This window comes from Sciurus carolinensis, chromosome 6 (assembly GCF_902686445.1).
Source record: "Sciurus carolinensis chromosome 6, mSciCar1.2, whole genome shotgun sequence".
NCBI lineage: Eukaryota > Metazoa > Chordata > Mammalia > Rodentia > Sciuridae > Sciurus > Sciurus carolinensis.
The window spans coordinates 140,585,592-140,605,996 of record NC_062218.1 but is presented as its reverse complement, the minus strand read 5'-3'; the positions used below and the strand labels follow the sequence as shown (position 1 = coordinate 140,605,996).

The following is a 20,405-nucleotide window of genomic DNA, read 5'->3' as shown; positions in this document are numbered from 1 at the left end:
TACAGAGTAAGTTGTTACAGTACAAAGGGAGGGGAAGGGAAATCCTGCTGGTAGAAAGCTGGTAAACAAAGCTTTCCAGACGCCCATGCTTGAAAGAAGACCTGGGTGTAGAGAGATGAGTAGCTGAGAACTACTCTAGGAAAAGCCAGTCTCCAACCCAAAGAAGGCATCCCCAAAGTTACTGGGTAAGGGAGAGGGGTTGCTCTCCCTCAGTAGCCCAGAGTCCCAGGGAGTTTAAATCGGCCAGAAAATCCTGCAGAGGCTATTAATCCACCAAAGTCACATAGCTTGGAGAAAATCTGATTAACTCCACCTCTCCAGATGGGCTCCAAAGTGAAATATATATCTGGTTTCTGAGACTCAAATAAGGTGGAGAAACAGAGAGGTGGGATGAAGAAAAAATAGGAGGAGGAAACAAGTGTTGGATACTCGCGTGTATAAATTGACTCTCACATTGATTTGGAGCAAGTTACAAGCTCTAGAGACTCAGCTTAGAAATTGTGAATTAAACTGTCTCCTGTCCACTTGGAAGAAGGTTATCTTTCTTCTCTCCCAAAGGGTGCCAGGGAGGGCAGCTCCCTCTTGACCCTGGAAAATTTAAGAATTCTTTCCTGTGTTTTCCTGCTGCAGTGACACTGGAGGGGGACTTCCTTTATCCACCAGACTCCTTTTAGAAAAATCTCTCCTTTCCTTCCAGGACCATATATTCTAACCTCGAAGTTCTGAAGAAATTCAGTGATCTGGTTCAACTCTTTCCTTTTAAAATGATAAACTGAGACCAGAAACACATCCGAACTGGGATCCGTGGTGTTTTACACACTTAGAACTATGTTCTTTTAAAAAGTTGGATTTAAAAAAAAAAAAGTTGGATTTTGAGAGACTTCGAGAAATTAACTCCATAACCTCCCTCACCCCCACTGAACGCACGCACAGACGCTGGGGACCCAGGAGATTTAGGGAAGCGGAACTCGCCCAGCACTGGAAGCGTTAAACTCAACCCAGGGTCTAACACGCGATTGGCCCAATACCGGGAGAAGATCTGGTTTTCGCAGCCGCGGGCCAATGAGCACCTCGAGTGGGAGGGTTTGAAGATACTAAGGAGTTTTTTCCCCCCTTTTCTTTCCCCTCTCCACCCCCTCCTATCGGCCATCGCCCCCCGCCCGCCCCTCCATCCCCTACGCCGTCAGTTTATTAAATTAATGCAGTAAGAAAGTCTGAAGATCTGGAGTTGTCCTAGCCAAAGGAAGATGGGCGAGTCCAGAAAACCGAGATGCATCTGAAACCCTGGGCTCCTGAGCCCCTCGGGGTAGCCATGGACCCTAGCAGCCCCTGAAACTTGCCCTGGGCTCTCTCACGCCTGCAGCGCCAAGCAATGGGACACCTTTCCTGCAGCGACCATAACTTACTCGGCGGGGACCAGAGAACAGGGATTGCACGGCGACAACAGACCGGAACGGAGGCAGGGGAGCAAAATTCCGGGACTCGGTCGCGATGCGCCAGCCTGGCACACTCTCCGAGATTTAACTGAAGGCTGCGCGGTCAACCGCTTTCCCCTCGCCCCTGACCCCCTCAGGCCAGCCCAGAGCCATAAAGCTTTGCTCTGTCTACCCAAGATGCTCGCCCAATCTAAAGGTCCGAGGCCAGCGCTCTGATCTCCACAGAAGAATTTTTCCCTTGCACGGAGCTGGCCGTTTAAACAGAAAAACAGGGGTAAAAAAAAAAAAAAAAAAAAGGAAAATATACCCACCCCCAAACGTGCCTCCCCAGCGCCGCAGGGAGCCAACAGACACGCTGGAGTTTAACAAACAGCAATACTCTTCGCGCTCCTGAAAAGCGGGACTGGACGCTCTCCGTGGTGCTGAAACGCTACGCGGCCGCCGCTCTCCGTGGTACCTACAGCCTCCTCGCTCCAATTTCCCCTGAGGCTCTCTCTCCGCACCCCTATTCCTCACCTTCCCTTAACATCTGGATTATTTTTCCAATAGCTTTCGCTGGTTTTGTAAGTGCCAATTTGAAACATTTTTGCCCCCATAACTCGTGGACTACAAAGCACAAGGACCTGAAAAATGTACAGCTTCAATACTCTTCGACTCTACCTTTGGGAGACCATTGTATTCTTCAGGTATGAAATTTTCTACTGACCATATCGCTCTGACGGAAATGGGGGGAAGGAGTACCGAGGCTTGACTCTGTCCGTGGTCCCATCATTTGGGGGAGGGGGTTGTCGTATACCGCTGCAATCGGGTCCTTCCATCCCCCGCCCCCTTCTCCCCTCCCACCCCCCGCCCGCAGGGTGTCTGGCTTGTGCGTGGAGGTCTGAGACAGTCGCTGCTCTGGCAGCTGTTTGCCTGTTTCTTGCGGTTTGTTTGTCCTTCTGCCTGCTACACCCCCAAAACATTGGTTCCCGGCCCCCTGTGCATATTAGCTCTCACTCGGTTGAGGACTTTAAGGGGAAGCTTTAGGAGTTACTCAGTTTAATTAGGACTGCATTCTCTGTAACCGCAGTGCCGAAAATCTCAGCTCTCCCGTCTGGGAGCCAAGTGACAACTAGCGGTGATGAGGAAGGTTGCACTCCAACTCGCTGGACACAAAACATACCATTTTCTATCCTTTTTTTGTTGTTGTTTTCTTTTTCTGCGGGGGAGAGGGAGGGGTTTGCTGAGGCTTAGGGCTAGGAAACAAGAGTGTTATGACCTCAGTTTGTAAGGCCCTGAACTTGGGTTCAGAATGAATTTAAAAACAGATACTGTGAAACGTTCCCCCTGTAAAACTTTGACACCCTCCTTTCCCCTACCCACCTTTACAAACTACTCTGTTAGCAGCAGATCTTGAACTACAGATAGTTCCTCTTTGTTTTGTTTCTTAATTTATCCCTATCCTTGACTCTATAACTGAGTTCCCCTATCCATTGTCCCCTACATTAAAATTTTTCTGCCTACAGACTTGGCATTCTTGTCTTAGTACAAGTGAAAAGTGAAAAATCATCTCTTTAGGAAGTATTGAAATAGATAGGCCTTTTGTAAGTGGGTGAATCATGCCATCTTCAGAGATGGTTATGATAAATTCCATTTATATGAATTGAAAAAAATTATTCTTCTTCCTTGACTTGCAGGGATCATTAATCTTCCTCATTTTAGATGCCTGCCTCTCATGTTTTACCATGGCATTGGATTAAAAGACATTTGAAATAACCCACTCCAGTTTTTTAAATAACTAAGTGACCACCAAATATTATCCTCTTCCATCATAAAACAGTAAATAATTCCTGTTTAATACATTGCATATAAATTGTTTGTTTGATTACTCCATTGATTTGTTTATTAAATGAATGACACCTCTCCCCAAAATTATAAATTTCTATGTGTAAATCTCTCTTCATGTCTTTCTGTCCAGATGAAGAAAAAATCCCTATTCCATGAGATACCCAAGGCTCCAATGCTACAGTTTCTAATCTCCAGTTTGAATAATTAGTTGATAGGCCACTATTCCGACCACAGCTCAGAATGTAAACAGTCGAGTTGTCAGGTAGAGTGAAAAAAGTGCAGTAGTTCAAGGCCTACTGTAAATTTTACCTACTTTAAAGCAGGAAATGTCCTATTCATACTATTAGATGTGTCCACCCTTTATACCTGGTAGAACTGTGAAATGCTGTAAGATGGGGTACTTGGTAACATTTGTATGCAAATTGATTCTCTGTTTGTCTTACCCTAGACAGAACTGAACCAGAGAGATTAAAGAGCAATTAATAGAACCAAGCACATCATTCTACCCGCTTCGCACTCCTTTTTTCCTTGATGAATAGTATGTGATACTTAATTTTCCATTCCCAGACATTGTCTTTCACAAAAAAGAGACTCAGTCTAAAAGGTCTGCATTATAATCATTTTGATAAGGTTAGGAATCTACTGCTGCATTAATTCTTCAAGTAAACTGGTAGTGGCCTATCAGGAAGCATCAATTTACATCTCTATCCCCTACGTGTGTGAAGGCACACATGAGCTACAATAGACGTGAGACACGATTCCATGTGTTTATAAGGAAAAAAGAGTCATAACGGTAGCAAGCTGGAAAGGCAGTGGTGCCATTGCACTTGCAAAATATAGGAATAGATACTTCATTTAAGGAGTAACTCTTCATTTCTGAACCATAAATAAGAAGGATTAACTAGGGAAGTACCCTTAGCAATTTTTTCAGACAGATGAAAGGATATAAAAGGTCACAAGGAGACAAAATGGGTAGGTTGTCTTTCTTCAGCTGGTATTTTCATTTCTCATTCTTTCATTCTTCAGATTTCAGGTGAAAATACAGATGTTTTAAAATCTGGGGACTTATTAGAATGGGTATGGGGATAAATGAATGCTGGCAGCTCCCTAGCAGGTTCCATGTGAATACCCCCTTTCTCCCCTAAGGGAGAGGCACTGTGTTGGGATGAACCAATCCAATCATCCCAGGCACCAGGTACTCCTCAGATTAAGATATGCCAGCTGCTCACCTTGCCGAGAAAACACGGGGACTCCGAGAGTGCTCAATAACAGAGGGGCTGCTGCGGCAATTCGTAAGCAATGAAATGGCAAAAACAACAGCAAAACAAACGGGACAACAACTGAAATGAGTAAGGATAGAATCTCATGTGATGCCAACATAGAGAACAAATCAAAGCCTTAGAAAGGGTGACTTGGGGTCCTGGGAGACCAACGGCACTGCAGTGCTCATCAACTGTGTCCCCCTAAAAAAAAAGGAGGTGATTTGGCAGAAGTTCCTGCTCTGATTTTTGTAAAACCTGAGGTTCTAAAATACTGCAGGTGGCATTCTAGAATTTAATAACCTAAATTTTTGTCTCATTTGGGGGATGGAGTCATATCCAGACAAACAAAAAAATGACAGATTTTTTTTTAATGATGGAAATGCATTCCTTTCAAACCACCTTTCAAGCCAAAGGGTACTTGGCTTTAATCCCCAGAGCCCTTACAGAGGCTTTTGACCAGGATAGGTCTGGTAGGATCCCAAAATTCTTTTGCCTCATCAACAAGTCAAACAGACCCACAATATATAACTATATTCTCCACCTCTGCACTATTGGTATTTTGAGCTGGATAATTCTTTGCTCTAAAAGCTGTCCTGTGCATTGTAGGATGTTTAGTAGCCTCCCTGGTGCCAATAGCACCCTTCCCCTCCTACTTCCAGTCATGACAATTAAGAAATGTCTCCAGACATTGCTAAATAACCATGGTGGGGGGGGTGCAGGAAAAGAAGACGAAATTGCCCAACTTTTGAACTGCCATTTGAAATGATCAAATTTTTAATGCTTTGCTCTAACATCCTAGTTACAATAAGGAATAAAGTCTAACTTCCTTTAGAAAATGTCCCTCAGGAAATATACCAACAATCCCAGTGAAACAAAAAAGGCACCTAGTTTGTGCTTCAAAAGAAAATAAAGATAGGAAGATAGATGTAGTCTAACCCATGGGTAGCTTTCCCAAATAAGGATCAGGTTTTCTTTATGTGTCTCTTCCATCTCCCATTCCAGAAAGATGGTTTTTCGCACAGGTTTTGTATTAAATATGGCACTCGCTTACAAAGAAAAGTCATCAAAGCTTGAAGGGGAGATGTTTCAACCACACTAAGGTCAAAAGAACCTGATAAATACATTGCATAGTATTTCAGTCCTTAAAAAAAAAAAAAAAAAAAAAAAACTATCCAACTGAAAAGTAAATGAACCTCCCCTCGAGGTGGTCTTTCTGGCGGCTGGGTCTCCAAGCTTGTCAAAAGGGGTAGATGACCACCATTACATTTCATCTTAGTAGCATAGTTATACCTGCCTCAAGTCTTACCTGCTGCATTTTGGTTACTGCAGAAAGTGTCTAAGAGCTTCTGAAATAGGCCAAGGACTTTTCGTAAGGAAAGGGGAGGTTGCTGGGCAAGTTTGCAGCAGGACCAATAAAAATGTCAATCAGTCCACCCCCTTATTTGGGCTTAGGAACCTTAACAGAGAGAAAAAAGGAGTCATGTTTTTCTTCCCAAGTGTCAGCCTAGACTGGGATCCAAGTCCAGTAAATGGAGTTATGAATCAGCATAGAACATCTGCATATTTGCCAAACTGGTAATGACCTATCAGGGGACATTTAGGGAATTTGTGTTTGAGACCATCTTATGAAAGTGGTTGTAACTATGTGGAGCAGTGCAGCTATGATCTGAGAGCCCCTGCTTCTAGAGTCAGCTGTTTCCATCCCACAGCATGGCTGTAACAAGCTTCTTCCATGGTGAGGACTCAGTTTGCAATTCAAATGACTGACTCCAACCCTTGTAAGTTCCCTTCAGCCTCTAACATGCTCTTTATCAAAGACAGGGCCCCAGACCCACAAAGGCTCAGGATGACCCACCTTCATTTCTTCACCAGACACTTCCTTAGCTTGTGTGTATATGTCCAGTTCAAAGCTAGGCACTCTGCAGAGCAGATGTCACAGTCCCTATCCTTGCAGAAAGGGAGACACTTCTTCCCTCTTCAGAAGGCCCACAGAGCTCCCCTCCAGGCAGCCTGTGTGCGTCCTGCAACAGCGTCACATTTATGTGGGCGTTGTTAACTTTATTTCCTTAATCAGCTGGCAGAAGCCAGAATGATTTTTAAGATGGATGGCACTGTCTCCCCGCATGGCGATCTTGATTCTATTCGCAGGTTTTAAAATATGCTTTAGGCAAAGTCACGTTGGCCCAAAGGGCAGCAGACCCAGGATCCAGAATTTATCTAGTACATGACCTTGAGAGGGTTCTATGACCTTTCCAGCACTCACTTTCTCCACCTGTAAAATGAAAGATTTGACCAATCACTCTCTCAAATTATTTTTAGCTGTGCCGTTCAGGATTATCTTCTCCCAATCTCTTCCAGAATACACAGTTTGGGTCACAGCTATTGCAGAAAATTTGAATTACTACCAAAAAATATAGCCATACCGAGGTATATCCCAGCTCAAGACCTGAAAGAACTGAAAACCTCACAAAGCAACTTTACTCTTTGGAGGAATATCCTAACCTGCCATGATTATTGACAGACACTATAACTGTGTCAATTTCCCCCAAAAAGGCTTAGAACAGTGAGAAAACATGATGCCTGATCACTGTCTTCAGTCTGAAAAAATGATGCGAGAAAGACGGTTTCATATTTCCTATCAATGATTCTCCTTAGCATGACTACTCCATAAAGCATCTGTTTTAAAAAATTTGTGTACTAAACCCCATTCATCGTAAACTTATTTCCTCCATCTTTATTAATCAAAGGTATATATATAACTGCCAGAAGTACCAAACATCACAGCACAATGCCACCACCTAAGAAGAAACAAAACTAAAAATATGTGATGCTTTTGAATTAGTCCATAAAGCTTTGTCAGATGTAAACATGCAATTTGTTAGTTTTTTAATTGTTTAAGATGGATTCAGAGTCCTCATTTACTATTTCATGAACCTCCTGGGTGCCCAGGGACCCCATATTGGGACATTTTAGGTTAGATTTGTTCTATATAACTCCAAGAGAATAATTGGTGGATTTTTTTTCTTAATGCGTACACAAACTCTGGTTCAATGTAATTCAGAACTTTCTGGTAGCTCTGTCAAATGATGCAATGGGCTTCCTCAGTGGTAGTGATGGTTCCTGTCAGTGGAGGTGTGCAAGCAGAAACTAGAAATCTACCTCCCAGGAGAGGGGTAGAAGAAATTCTTCTTTTTAATTTGAGGTTTATCATTTGCTGCAGAAGAGTAAATGAAATGCAGGTCAGTGACAAACCTTCACAGTGCTAATGTTCCCCATTCCTGATTCTCAAATTACCATCCAATCTCTGTAAGCTCACTAAAGCATACCATGAACACGTCCTCACTGGTATTTTTTAATTTTTTTTAAATAAATAAACTGGGCAATGAACATATACAATGTGACAAAGAATTATTAAAAGGAAATCACCATGGTTATGGAAAAGCCTGGTTTTAAGAAATGAGAAGCACCTCAGAATAAGCCAGAAGGATCCACAGGAAAATGCAGAGGTCCAGGGAGAGCCCTCACAACCGGTCAGTCCACAGGACTCTTTATACTGAACTCCAGCTGTCTCCCCTGAACCAACCCCTGGTTAAGCCTAACACACAACCGAAAACATAGGGCCAGCCAGCAAATCCATTCAGAAAGCACATTAGAAGGAAACAATGCCCAGGCTTTGTCATGCAGGCCCTTATGAGGGGCGCTCAGACCCCAAAGCTTTTCAAAGTCTGTATAAAGGAGCCCTTTGTGGTTTTCTAAAGTTAGATTGTCCGAGTCTCCCGAGGCTAATTCAGTGCAATTAGATTACCACTCTCTGCCTTTGAATTCCGCTGTTTTTCAGTGTCCGTTGCTAAATGAGTTTACCATCTTAACAGGGAACTGCCGACAATCATTAATCCCAGCCGTGAAATGGGCAGTAGCTCCTGGGCAGCATTCTGTCTTGCCTCATAGACCAGGAAACCCACAGGCTTGGAGAGAATAAGCTTCAACTCTTGTCTGGGCACATCCTCTGTCACCCACCTGTCCAGCCCCAGAGAATCACACTGTCCTTTGGAGTCTTGGGGCAGCAAAAGCTCTGAGAAGTTCTAGAATTCAGCAGTCCTTAACTGTGAGGGGTTTGTGAAAAAGACAGATTTCCCCAAGTTTTTTTAGGAGGGTAAATTTTAAATAGTCTTATTACAAAAAAGAAACAATAATAATAATGATAAATGAGAGGACAGGAGCAAACTGTTGGAGTGATGGATAGGTTTATGGCATAGATTGTGAAGATGATTTCACAGATGTATATTTAACTCCACACTCAATCAAGTTCTATACATTAAATATGTACAGCTTTTTATATGTCAAGCACATCTCAATAAGTGATTTTAAAAATTAACTGAAGTTAGAACTGGGGGTGTAGCTCAGTGGTAGAGCATTTACCTAACATGGGCAAGGTACTGGATATGATCTCCAAAACCATGAAAATATTTTAAAATTAATATTAAATAAAGTAAAATACAGCTTTGTAAATCACTGAAACAGAATTTCCCAGGATGGGGATAGAGAAAGCTGCAATGTTAAGAAGTCAGTGCTTTTCAAACTTCTGGGGGCATGGGACTCATAGAGGGTGTCACAAAGACGCAGTTGCCATCTGAAGAGACCTGGGGAGCCTGAGAATCTGCATTTCTGACGGCTCCCAAGTGATGCTGATGTTTCCATGGACAGAAGGCTTGAGCAGAAAGACTAAATCATCCTGACCAAAAACCCCTGACCTAAATCGACCCTTTAATTTTTTAGAGAAAGAGAGGATAAATGAATCCCTCGAGCTGATGGAATAACAGGACGCCCAAAGTCACACACAGCCTTGCACATTCCCCAGACATTCCACATATCATCTACATCCTGGTCCCTAGGCCCTGGCTCCACCACTGCACTTCCCTTCCTTCAGTCCTCTCAGTCACTGTCCCCCCTCATAAATATCGACACTTGCATGTCAAGAGGGCTACCCAGGAAGCTAGCCCCATCCCTGAACTGGTTCTGGTCCCTGAAGTCCTAGTGCACCAAAAGCTCTCATTTACATAGTTAGGAACTCTGTGTAAAAGAGGGACTACACGAGGAATGAACTTCCAAGCTAGGCCCCCTCGGGCCTCAGGTCATAGGAATGAGAGTCTGTCTGGATCAATGGAGGAGGTGAACCAAGATGCTGAGGAGGACGTCTGGTTTTTCTCCAAGGAGCTCACTTAGCAGCCTTCCTGTGCCATCAACCTTGTGTAACAGGAGGATTGCTTAGGACTCCCAGATGTCCAGAGGCCACTGCCCCATTCTACCCTTTATCTAATCTCAGGCTCATGTCCTTCCTTCTTTACCCCTTTTTCTGCCTTTCCACAAAGCATGCTAGTATCTTATTCACCAAATAAATTAGCTGCTATGGTCTTCAGCTTTTTGATAGCTGCGTATTTATTGCTATGTACTGCAAAATGCAACACTCCCCAACTCCAGAGAACTGCTGCAAGGCCATTGAAATGCTGACTGCCAGGCAGATTTGCTGTACACTTACCAAAGCTCTTTATGGGTTACCGTATCCCATAGCTCCAAGTCCATGTGAGCTTCCCATCACCTTGAAAAATAGGTAGCAGATAGTGGTTACTATGCCCATTTTAGAACTGAGACAACTGAGGCTTGGAAAGGAAAAATGATTTGCCCTTTTGTAGTCACAAGTAAGCAGGCTGTTAATCTGTAAAGCCAGAATTCAGAATCAGATTTCCTTGCTCCTATCCACCACACTGAAATATGCATGTGTGTATCTATACAATATATCTATATAGATAGATATACACTGATAGACCTAGCAATATAGAAAGAGATTATATAAATAGATATACACTGATACACACACACACACACACACACACACACACATACATGTGCTACAGCTCCTGTGAGCTCGAACAGACATAAAGAAAATAGTCCTCCCTGCCCATGGGGCACAGAGGCAGAAGGAAGACTAGGAGAAGAGATTGGGGATTTCCCATGAGGACTTTGGTTTGAGAGAGCCATGGTCTTCCTGTTCTTAACTAGACAGGCATTTCTTCCTGTGTTCTTGATCATTCTCAATGATAAAATATATGCATACTTTTTTAAAGAAATTCTAATACTGTACTTAAGCCTGACATTCCCTTTGATAATGACTTCCAGGACCCTTCACCTGTCATCCCTTTCGATTATTTTCATTCATATGTATCATATACATACATACAAATTCACATATGTGTATAGCTACACACACACACACACACACACACACACACAATCATTTCTTGGACTCATATAGCTAACATAATTCCACAATTTGTTCTACTCGTGTTTCTGTGGGTCCTGGCAAGCCTTACCTGTTGAGGTATCTCATTCCTTCAACCACTGCAGAGAATTTTATGTTATGGAGTTCTAATTGTATTCTCTCATCTCCCTATTGGTGGGCTTTATACATTTTTTTTCTAATTTTTCCTCTGCAATCAGTACTATAATAGTCACAGTGCACATACATCTTTGTGAGCCCATGTGGCATTTCTCCAGGCAGATAACAGAAACAAGAAATGGAGTTGCTGAGGCTCAGAGCGTGTGCATCTTTTATGTTAATAGATAGCATAGGCAGGCAGAGATTCCTTTCTTCCTGAGCTTCTCTTCTGTCCTCCGCATGTTGACCCGTCTCAGCCCAGACTGCAACAACTCACCAGTAATAATCCTTAACATTTATTGAATATTTATAGAATGCTAGGCACTGTACTAACAATATCATGTGCCTTATCTCATAATTCTCACAAAAAATCTAGGCTGTAAATACCATTATATCCCCATTTTATAGGCAATGAAGTTGAGACACCAAGAGGTCATGTAACTTGCTCAAGGTAAGACAATGAATAAGAATCAGAGCCAGGTCCGACTCTAGAAAGCACTCTTTTAATTGCTCCACTGTCACCACAACTCCACAAACGAAGCACAGTGGAGGTGGGAGGAGACTGAGGTGGATGAGGAAGGTGGTAGAGATGAGTTTGCTTCTCCAGATAATCAAGAGCTCATCTCTTGCAGGTTGTTCCAGGTAATAACAAACTTAAGAGGCATCTATTATAGACGTGTGTTTCTGATCTCCATCCTTCACATAGGAGGGAAATTGCGCTAACTTCCATGCCTATCAAGAAGGCATATATGCAGAGCTCTGTCAAAGGGTGGAGATGGTTTACTACGCAGCATCTTTTCTTCTGTGTCCCACTTGTCTTGCAGCCAAAATCATTCTGTTGAAAGAGCTCTTTAGGATTCTGGGAGAAAATTTCTGAGTTGGGAAGTCAGGAAGAAGGGCACAATTACCTCTGGCCCAGGAAGACAATGTTTCACATTTTTTATTGGTGCATTAGAGTTGTATATAATGGTGGGGTTTGTTGTTACATATTCATTCATGCACACAACGTGACAATATAATTTGGCTAATATTACTCTCCAGTACAGCCCCCTTTCTCTGCTCCTCCTTCCCCTGGTTCCTCTCCTCTATTTTACTGATCACTCTTTGATTTTCATGACCAGGAACAGAATTTTTTTAACTATTGGTCCCTTGTACTCAGATCAAGGACCTATCAGTCTCACCATCTAACCCTCCAACACCCAGGACTGAGTAACCCGCCTCCCTTTGTCTTCTGTATGAGAGATCAGAGAGGCAGTCCCAGCGCCAGCACTGGGCCAAGATGGCCACTCCCAGAGCAGACCCAATGGGCACCTCAGAACTTCTCTAGACCAGGAAGCCACACCCAGTCCAGCTGTGTCAGGGTAAGGACAAAGGGGAAAGGATCAAGGACTGAGCCAGTCTTCCTTTATAACCACGAGCATAACTCCAGATGTGGGAACCTGGACGATGCTGTCTCAGACACCTGTTTTCGGTCGCTTCCCAATTGATACCAGAGACATCTCCCAACATGTCTCTAGCAGACCTGTTGCTAATAGAAGAAAATATACAGTAGAAATAAAGTCTTCTAAAATCAACTTTTGAAATAGACATGCTGGCTTTTTATTTTGTTTTCCTGTCCTTTGTTACATTATAAATATTACACTTGTTTCCTGTAAAATATTAAACAACATAGGGAGAAATGTTTTAAAACAAAAATACACTGAAATTTTATTCCCTAGGATAAATCACTTAACAGTTGGATATTTCATGCTCCCAGATGATTTCAATAACATAATAACAACCCAAATATACGTGCTTATGTGCCTGATGCCATTCTAGAAGTTGAATGTCTATTAACCCACATTAATCCTCAGAACAATCCCATAAAGCACATAGTGTTTTCATCCCATTGTAAGGAGGAAGTTAAAGAACTTTCCAAGGATCACCCAGCCTGGAAGTGGCAGGGGGGCCAGGTTGGAATTCAGGCAGTCTGGCTCCAGAAAGCCTTTATACTTGTGTGCTGCAGTAATAAGCTATTCATGCTATATAAAAAAATGGAATTAGGCCGGGTGTGGTGGGGTACACCTATAATCCCAGTGGCAGGAGGCAGGAGGATCGTGAGTTCAAAGCCAGCCTCAGCAATTTAATGAGGCCCTAAGCAACTCAGCGAGACCCTGTCTCTAAATAAGATATAAAAAGGACTGGGGATGTGACTCAGTGGTTAAGCACCCCTGGGTTTAATCCTCAGTACCAAAAAAAAAAAAAAAAAAAAAAAAGGAAGCATTCTAAATACCATGTTCTGCAACTTCCTCTTATCACTCAGCAATACCTTTCCACAGTTCCTACAGATGCATCTCATGTCTCTTGCAAGCCATGCTGCCTTTCTCTTGAGAATACCGGGTTCAAGAATAAACTCAACTTGCCACCCGTGCAGCTCCACCTCTATTTCCAGCTACTTTACTTCATACAAACCAAATCCCAACCAAGAGCGGATTTCTCATTGTTTATAAGTCTCACTTCTGCACATGCAATGTTTCCTGTCCCCCTCCATAAATCTGGAAACTCCCCTCCCCTCAATTCTGCCCAGAAAAGGCATCTGAGCCAGCTCTGGTTTCAAGTTAATCTAATTTGAATCCACTTGCTTGCCATAGGATCTTGGCCGTGGACTCAGTCTTTCTGAGCCTCAATTTCCTCATCTTAAAGACTAGGGATAAGAACTTCACTGATAGATAATGAAGTTCCATTCCAGATGTGTTTTCTTAGCAGCATTCAAGTCTTTAACAAATAGTAATTCCCTCTCCATGTTTCTGATATCCTGTGGATGCCTTGAGACCCGTCTCTAACAACACTTCCTCCTTGGTATCCCCCGGATGGCCATTGTTCCTATCCCCAACTGTGCATGGACTCTCCTTTCTAAATCTCCTTGGAAATACAGGTATTACTGTTGCTACTCAGTTTGCTCAAAGTGACTTTCCATACATTTTGGTGGGGGAGGCTTCCAACTCTCCTGATGGATTGTAAGCCCCTCAAAGGTCAAGAACTTAATGAATTCTTTGGTGCATGTGAAAAGTACACAAGATAAGGGACACATCCCTGGTGCTTCCTACAGTTTTCAACTGGCTCCATTTCCTCTCACAAACCGTCATCCCAGTGGTTCTTGTATATTAAACGCAGTGTTTCTGAACAGAATAGCTTTGTCACCATATGCCTGTTCCCCTCCTCCTCTTATTGGCTCTGCAGAAACCCAGGACCTGAAGGAATCCAACCATCCAACCCCGAAACGCTGCTGTGTCTCACTATGACCCTTTTGTGCTCCAAGCAATGAGTCACAGTGAGTGTGAGCTAGCAATGACAGCTGAGTCCTGGCTCTCTAGCTGTTACAGTGGGCTGTTCAATCTCATCCTTGCTGCCTGGCAGGCCAGGTCTGAACTTTAGGCCTTTCAAAGTATCTGAGCCACTGCAGATAAGGTTGCTTCCCACCATAACCCAGACCTGCAGAGAGGTCTCTTCCATAGAACAAGACCAACTTTCTAAAATGGCTTTATTTGTGCAGAAAGCATGAATTTCATTGGAGGTAGTTTTCTCACTGTGACCTAAAACATCTGGTAGAAAAGAAGAAATTCTCCACAGGAACCAAGAAAAAGATTGCATCATGCTCAGAGAGAGTGGGCTTGAAGGAACTCATAGAATGTGTCTTGGAATGTAAAAATCTACACCTCCTGAAAAATAGGCTGCAGAGACCCAGGGGAAGATGTGATGCTCCATGCAGGCTCTGCTCTGACTTTGTGAGTCTTATTGTTCCCATGCCTAAAATGAGATTGTACTAGGTAAAGCCTGTGGGTCCTTCCAGCTGTCATTGCATAATCCTTAAGTTGAGAAGGGTCACAGAAGACCCAGCAGTTGAAAGCTTATCTTGGGAATCAGATATAACCTGAAATTCTGGTTAGACCACTTGCTGGGTGTATACCTTGGACTAAGAATGTTTTTAAGATTGATTTTGAAGCCTCAGTTTTCCTCATCTGTGGAATGGGAGCAACAATTATCTTAAGTGTTAAATGAAAGAAGGCACATGGTGTGTTGGTGTATAACTGTACAAAGCAGAAAAGTCATTATTACTATAATTAAAATGGTCTCAGTGCAAAGTGCGGTTGGAGGTTTAAAAAGAATCTGACTATTCTGTCTGGAGGTGGGAATACAGTATGAAATTGAAGACAATTTCATAGGATCAGCACAATAGAGAATGATTAATTCACCAGGTGGCAAAGAGTACTGACAGAACAATATCTGCAAAGGAACAAGTCTTGCAAAAGAGGCCAGCAGGATGATACTGAGCTCCAGGACATAGGTGGGCTGCTGTCTACCTGTTACCCAGGCCCAGCCCATTCTTGCTCTGCCCTGTTCTCTCCCAGTGGACCATCTATCAACTAGAAGCCCAACTGGGAGTCGATAATTTGCTCATTATTGGAAAAAATATATATTTCTTCTTTCCTACTCTAAGGCAGGGAACTCTAAGTTCTGAGGCATCGATGACAGAAGGAACGTGGTCCCTGCTCTCATGCAGCTTAAATTCTAGAAGGAGGTTCAAACAACTAAACAAATTGGGAAGCTAAAATTTCAGGGCCTGGAACGTGCTCTACAACCAATACCACAGGAGAATGGGACAGAAAATTGCCCACCAGGGTCTACCCCTCCTTCAGGTACCTACACCTTCTTTCTCTTTCTTCAGGCTTCTATCACAGGGAGTTAGAGGCGGCTGCTCCCTTTACAGGTGAGGAAACTGAACCCCTGAGCAAAGTGACACACGCATCCAATATCACATGGTCAGTCAGAGCCATGCCAGGTGACCTCATTCCTTGCAGAAAAGTCAAAAATATCCTGGATGAATGATTAAATTGGGTGAGTGTGGGGAGAAGCAAGGAGCAAAACAGTATTATGGTAGGATCCCATTTTTACTTTTTTTTATATGGATTAATGTTCTCATACGAAGACAAAGGCCTAGAGAAATGGACCCAGGACTGTTTATAGTTGTTATTATCTCTTAAGAATGAGACTATGGGGGACTTTTATTTCCTGCATTAAATATTTCTGTAATGCTTGAATGTCTTATAACAACATATATTACTTTTAAAAGATGAAAAATATTTTTTGTAAAAACAAAAAAAGAGGATGTCAGAGAGTACAAGTTGGAGACATACAAATTTGGAGCCCTCCTTAATAAAATACAACTTGCAGGTAGGGGAAAATGACAAATCCAAAAACGTCAACTTGCCAAGTTGTGGTTTCTTCAACACAGATGAGCCTAGAGGCTAAGACCATTTGGTGTTTGCTGGAGTTTTCTGAGCAACTAGAAGTTGTTTTTCCCACTGACATCATCCTGCTGGAAGTCAAATGTCCCTACAAAACAAAAGGCCAGAGTTAGGTGTTTTTAGAACAAAGTGACGGATGGGACACGGTCTCACCAAAGTGACGAGTCTGATCAATTCCATATGCAATTTCATTAAATCCTCCTAGGTCACAAAAAAAAGAGAGAGTTAGAGATGGAAAGAATTATCTGGCCCAATTCCTTAAATTCACAGTGGATTAACACCCAGCCCAGAAAAGAACCGAGGACTCCAAATCTCTTACACCCATGACAACTTTCCCTAAAATCTAGTAAGTGTTCTGATGGTAGGGTGCAAGGTAAAGAACAATGAATGCTATTTTAGTAGGTAGCAGATTTATCAGTTCGACTATAATATTGATAATGCTTAAGATGTTTAAGATAAAAATCAAATTAAAAAACAAATAATAGGTCAAGTCACAAACATTGACCAACCAGAATAGCAAATGAGAACAGTTCAGATTAATGAATGAAACAAAGAACAGGAATTTGGAAGTCTGTGTCTGGCCTTGTCATAGGTTACAAGGACATCATCTGGGGGTTTTATCTAAGTCACAAGGAAGAATGGTTCTTTGCATTAAGCCATTTCCCAGAACACAAAAAGATGTGTGTTGTACTGTAAGAAAGTGATAATTCTCCAAGCATGAATGGGCTGGACTAAGGCACCGAAAACACATCAGATAAGATGGCCTTTAAAACAAAAATAGTGCTGAGAAAACTGAATATCCGTATATAGAAGAATGAAAACAGATTCCTCTTATCTAACCCTGCATAAAAGTTAACTCAGAATGGATCAAAAACCAAGGAATTAGACCAAACACTTTGCCAACATAGGGTCAACACTGCAACATATTGGTGTAGGTGCCAACTTCCTTAACAAGATCCCTACACCTCGAGAAATAAAACCAAGAATCAGTAAATGGGAAGGCAGCAAGTTGAAAAGCACAGCAAAAAAAAAATGAGAGAATAAAGAGACAATCTACAGAATGGGAGAAAATATTTTCCAGCTACTCTTCCAACAGAGGATTAATATCCAGACTATATAAAGAATTCAAGGGGTTGTGGCTCAGTGGTGGAGCACTTGCCTCGCATGTGTGAGGCACTGGGTTTGATTCTTAGCACTGTATATAAATAAATAAAAATAAAGGTCCATCAACAACTAAAATTTTTTTTAAAAAACTCAAAAAACTTACCATAAAAAAACAACAAAACAACCCAGTCAATAAATAAGCAAATGAACTAAACAGATACTTCTCAAAAGAAAAAATGCAAATGACCAACAAATATATGAAAAAATGTGCAACCCCTTTAGCTATCAGGGAACTGCTCAGCAAAACTACACTGAGATCTCATCTCATTCCAGTTGGAATGGCAATCATAATGAATATAAATAATAATAAATACTGGAGAGGACGTGGAGAAAAAGGAACACTTTACACTGTTGGTGGGATTGCAAATTAGTACAGTGACTATGGAAATGAGTATGAAGGTTCCTCAAAAGACAAGGACTATAACCACCATATGACCCAGCTATACCCTCATTGATACTTACCCCAGAGAATTAAAGTCAGCATATTGTAAGCAATACATGCATACCCATATTTATAGCAGCACAATTTAAAATAGCCAAGCTATAGAACCAGCCTAGTTGTCTGTAATAGATGAATAAATGAAGAAAATTTGATATATATAAAAAATAAATAAATAACAGTACATGAATGAAGCAAAACTTGGGGCATCCTATGCAAGTGGTTCAGGTTTAGAAAAGACTGCCCTCTACCATTCTGACACTATCATTGGAGAAAATGGAAAATATTATAAGGATTGTGAAACTGGGTGAGTTCTGAGCAAGGCCTAAATTTAACTTTAGACCCAAATTGCTTATCTGGGTGGGACATGGACATGGGCTGCAATTTGAATTCAAATCGTTGGAGAAAAGATGGCACATTTGGGTAAGATGAGTGCAGCCCATTCAGCAGTCAGAGCACACTGGTATCCCTTTTTCTAATTTACCAGCAAGTACCTATTTGAGCTATATTCACAGTCTTCTATTCCCTCCTTATGTTAGAATGACATCTGTGACTCCCAACATATTCCCTTATGGACAATAATTCCTCTAAATAATAATATTTATAATTAGTAATATTAGCAAATAACATGTAGTTGGAGCTTATGCCAAGAACTTGTATAAAATCTCTGTAGGTATTTACTATTTAATCTTTAAATCAACCCTCAGAAGTAAGTACTATTATCATCCCCATTTGGGGATATACTAAGGCAGTGATTTTATCTAGGACCCCTTTAAGGCTACCTTGCCAATCCAAGTTCAAATCACAGCCTTTTCCAGTGGGGAAACAAGTGGAGAGAACCTTTCAACACACTTCCCCCTCAGTTCTGCTGCCCAGAATCCTGATTTCCTTTCCATCAATCACCATGGGATTTATGAGGAAATGTAATAGATTAATAAAGATATTGCAGTTGGGTGCAGTTTGATGCACATCTGTAGACCCAGCTATTCATGTGGCTGAGGCAGAAGAATTGAGAGTTCAAGACCAGCCAGGGCAACATAGGCAACATGGTGAACACTGTCTCAAAAAAAAAAAAAAAAAAAAAATTGGGCAAGAAATAAAATGAAAAATTTAAAAAAGGAACAGGAAAGACAAGAAAGGATAGGGAAAGTGAGAAATAAACAAAGCAATAAAGAGGGAAGAGGAGACAAAGGAAAAGATAAGCCTAGTAATAATTAGTAAAGGACACTAAATGCAGGTCAGCCAAGAACTCACTTTGTGAATCTCCTATGGACCCCAGTCTTCTCATCTGTAAAGTACATGAGTAGATGGCACTAGATGACTTTGAAGATATCTCTCTCTCAGGTCCTTCATTCTATGATTCAGAAACAAATGAAGGCAGTGGAAAGTCAAAAAAAAAAAAAAAAAAACAGAAAAGAAGAAGTAAATGCTAAGGAGGAATGATGGAAAGAGAAGGAAACCAGGAAAGAGAAAAGAAGGCGTCTTTCAAAGCAACTAGAATCTGCTTATCTTGCTGCAAAAAGGAGGAGGAACAAAGCAAGGAGAACCTCAACAATTAAAGCTTTCCGCCTCCAGCAGCCAACTCCACGTCTCCCTCTGGTGGGGCCCATCACTGAGAGCGATAAAAGCCTGAAGTGAGGTCTGCAGAACAGGGGCCTGAACGGAACCCTGAGAGGAGAGAGGATGCATGTCCTGTTCCCTCTGAGAATGGAAGATCGCCTGGAGGGTCTTCCTCCTCCAACCCCAACAATGGATAACGATGACTAGCATATTCCCAGTGAAATGACTGGAAATGTGTCCCATGAGCCCAAAACATTGTCACATTGTGCCTGCTAAAACAAACTCTGGGGATTACCAAAAGGAGTAAGTCCCAGGAAAGAGACCTTCCAAGGTCATCTTCTCCAACCCCCTGCCTCTCAGCATCCCTTCCCTAACTGTCAATGGGGCTATAATCCAAACCAAAAGATTTAGCATAGACCATTACTCAGTCCTATTAGTTAATCTTTTTGTAATTGTTTGAGCCATCCCAGGACTTGAGACTTTTGAAGACAAAGACTGCCTTCACTGACTGAACATTCCTTGATCCACACAGCATAGTGAAATCCATCTGATATTTGATCAATGGGTGAAGTAATTCCAATCTCTGTTCCAATAATATTTCTTCTGTTGCCTAAGAGTTCAGTCTAACATCCTTTTATTTATTCTTCTGCCCATATGTTCAAGTCCAACCTGTCACTGCCAGAGGAGACAGAAACTAGTAGGCACCTGCCTCAGAAAACTCATGCTGGAGATGTCTTCAGCTCGGATATTAACCCTCATGATGAAATGTGTAGATAGTGTCAACATACGACTGAGAGATGCAGATGAAAATAGGCAGATCATAGATAATGATTCATTTAATATATAATGTATACCAGGTTCTTAGCTAAGCATTTGGTCTTTGTTTTTTAATTCTCTTCAATAATTCTAAAATTAGCTTGGATTCCCAGTTTACAGATGAAGAAACTGAGGCTCAGAGAGGTTAGGAAACTTTCAAGAATGCACAAGCAATCAGTAGAT

General features: G+C 41.9%; 1 protein-coding gene across 2 annotated transcripts in view; it reads left to right on the top strand.

Moving 5' to 3' along the window:
* Window positions 1-1,221: 1,221 nt before the first annotated feature.
* Window positions 1,222-20,405, top strand: part of Glra1 (glycine receptor alpha 1) — an 85,855-nt gene continuing 66,671 nt past the window's right edge. For both annotated transcript variants that reach the window (XM_047555275.1, XM_047555274.1), the window contains exon 1: window positions 1,222-2,122. In XM_047555275.1, coding sequence (XP_047411231.1) covers window positions 2,067-2,122 — 56 coding nt within the window. In that variant the 5' untranslated portion in view covers window positions 1,222-2,066. The remainder of the gene's footprint in view (window positions 2,123-20,405) is intronic.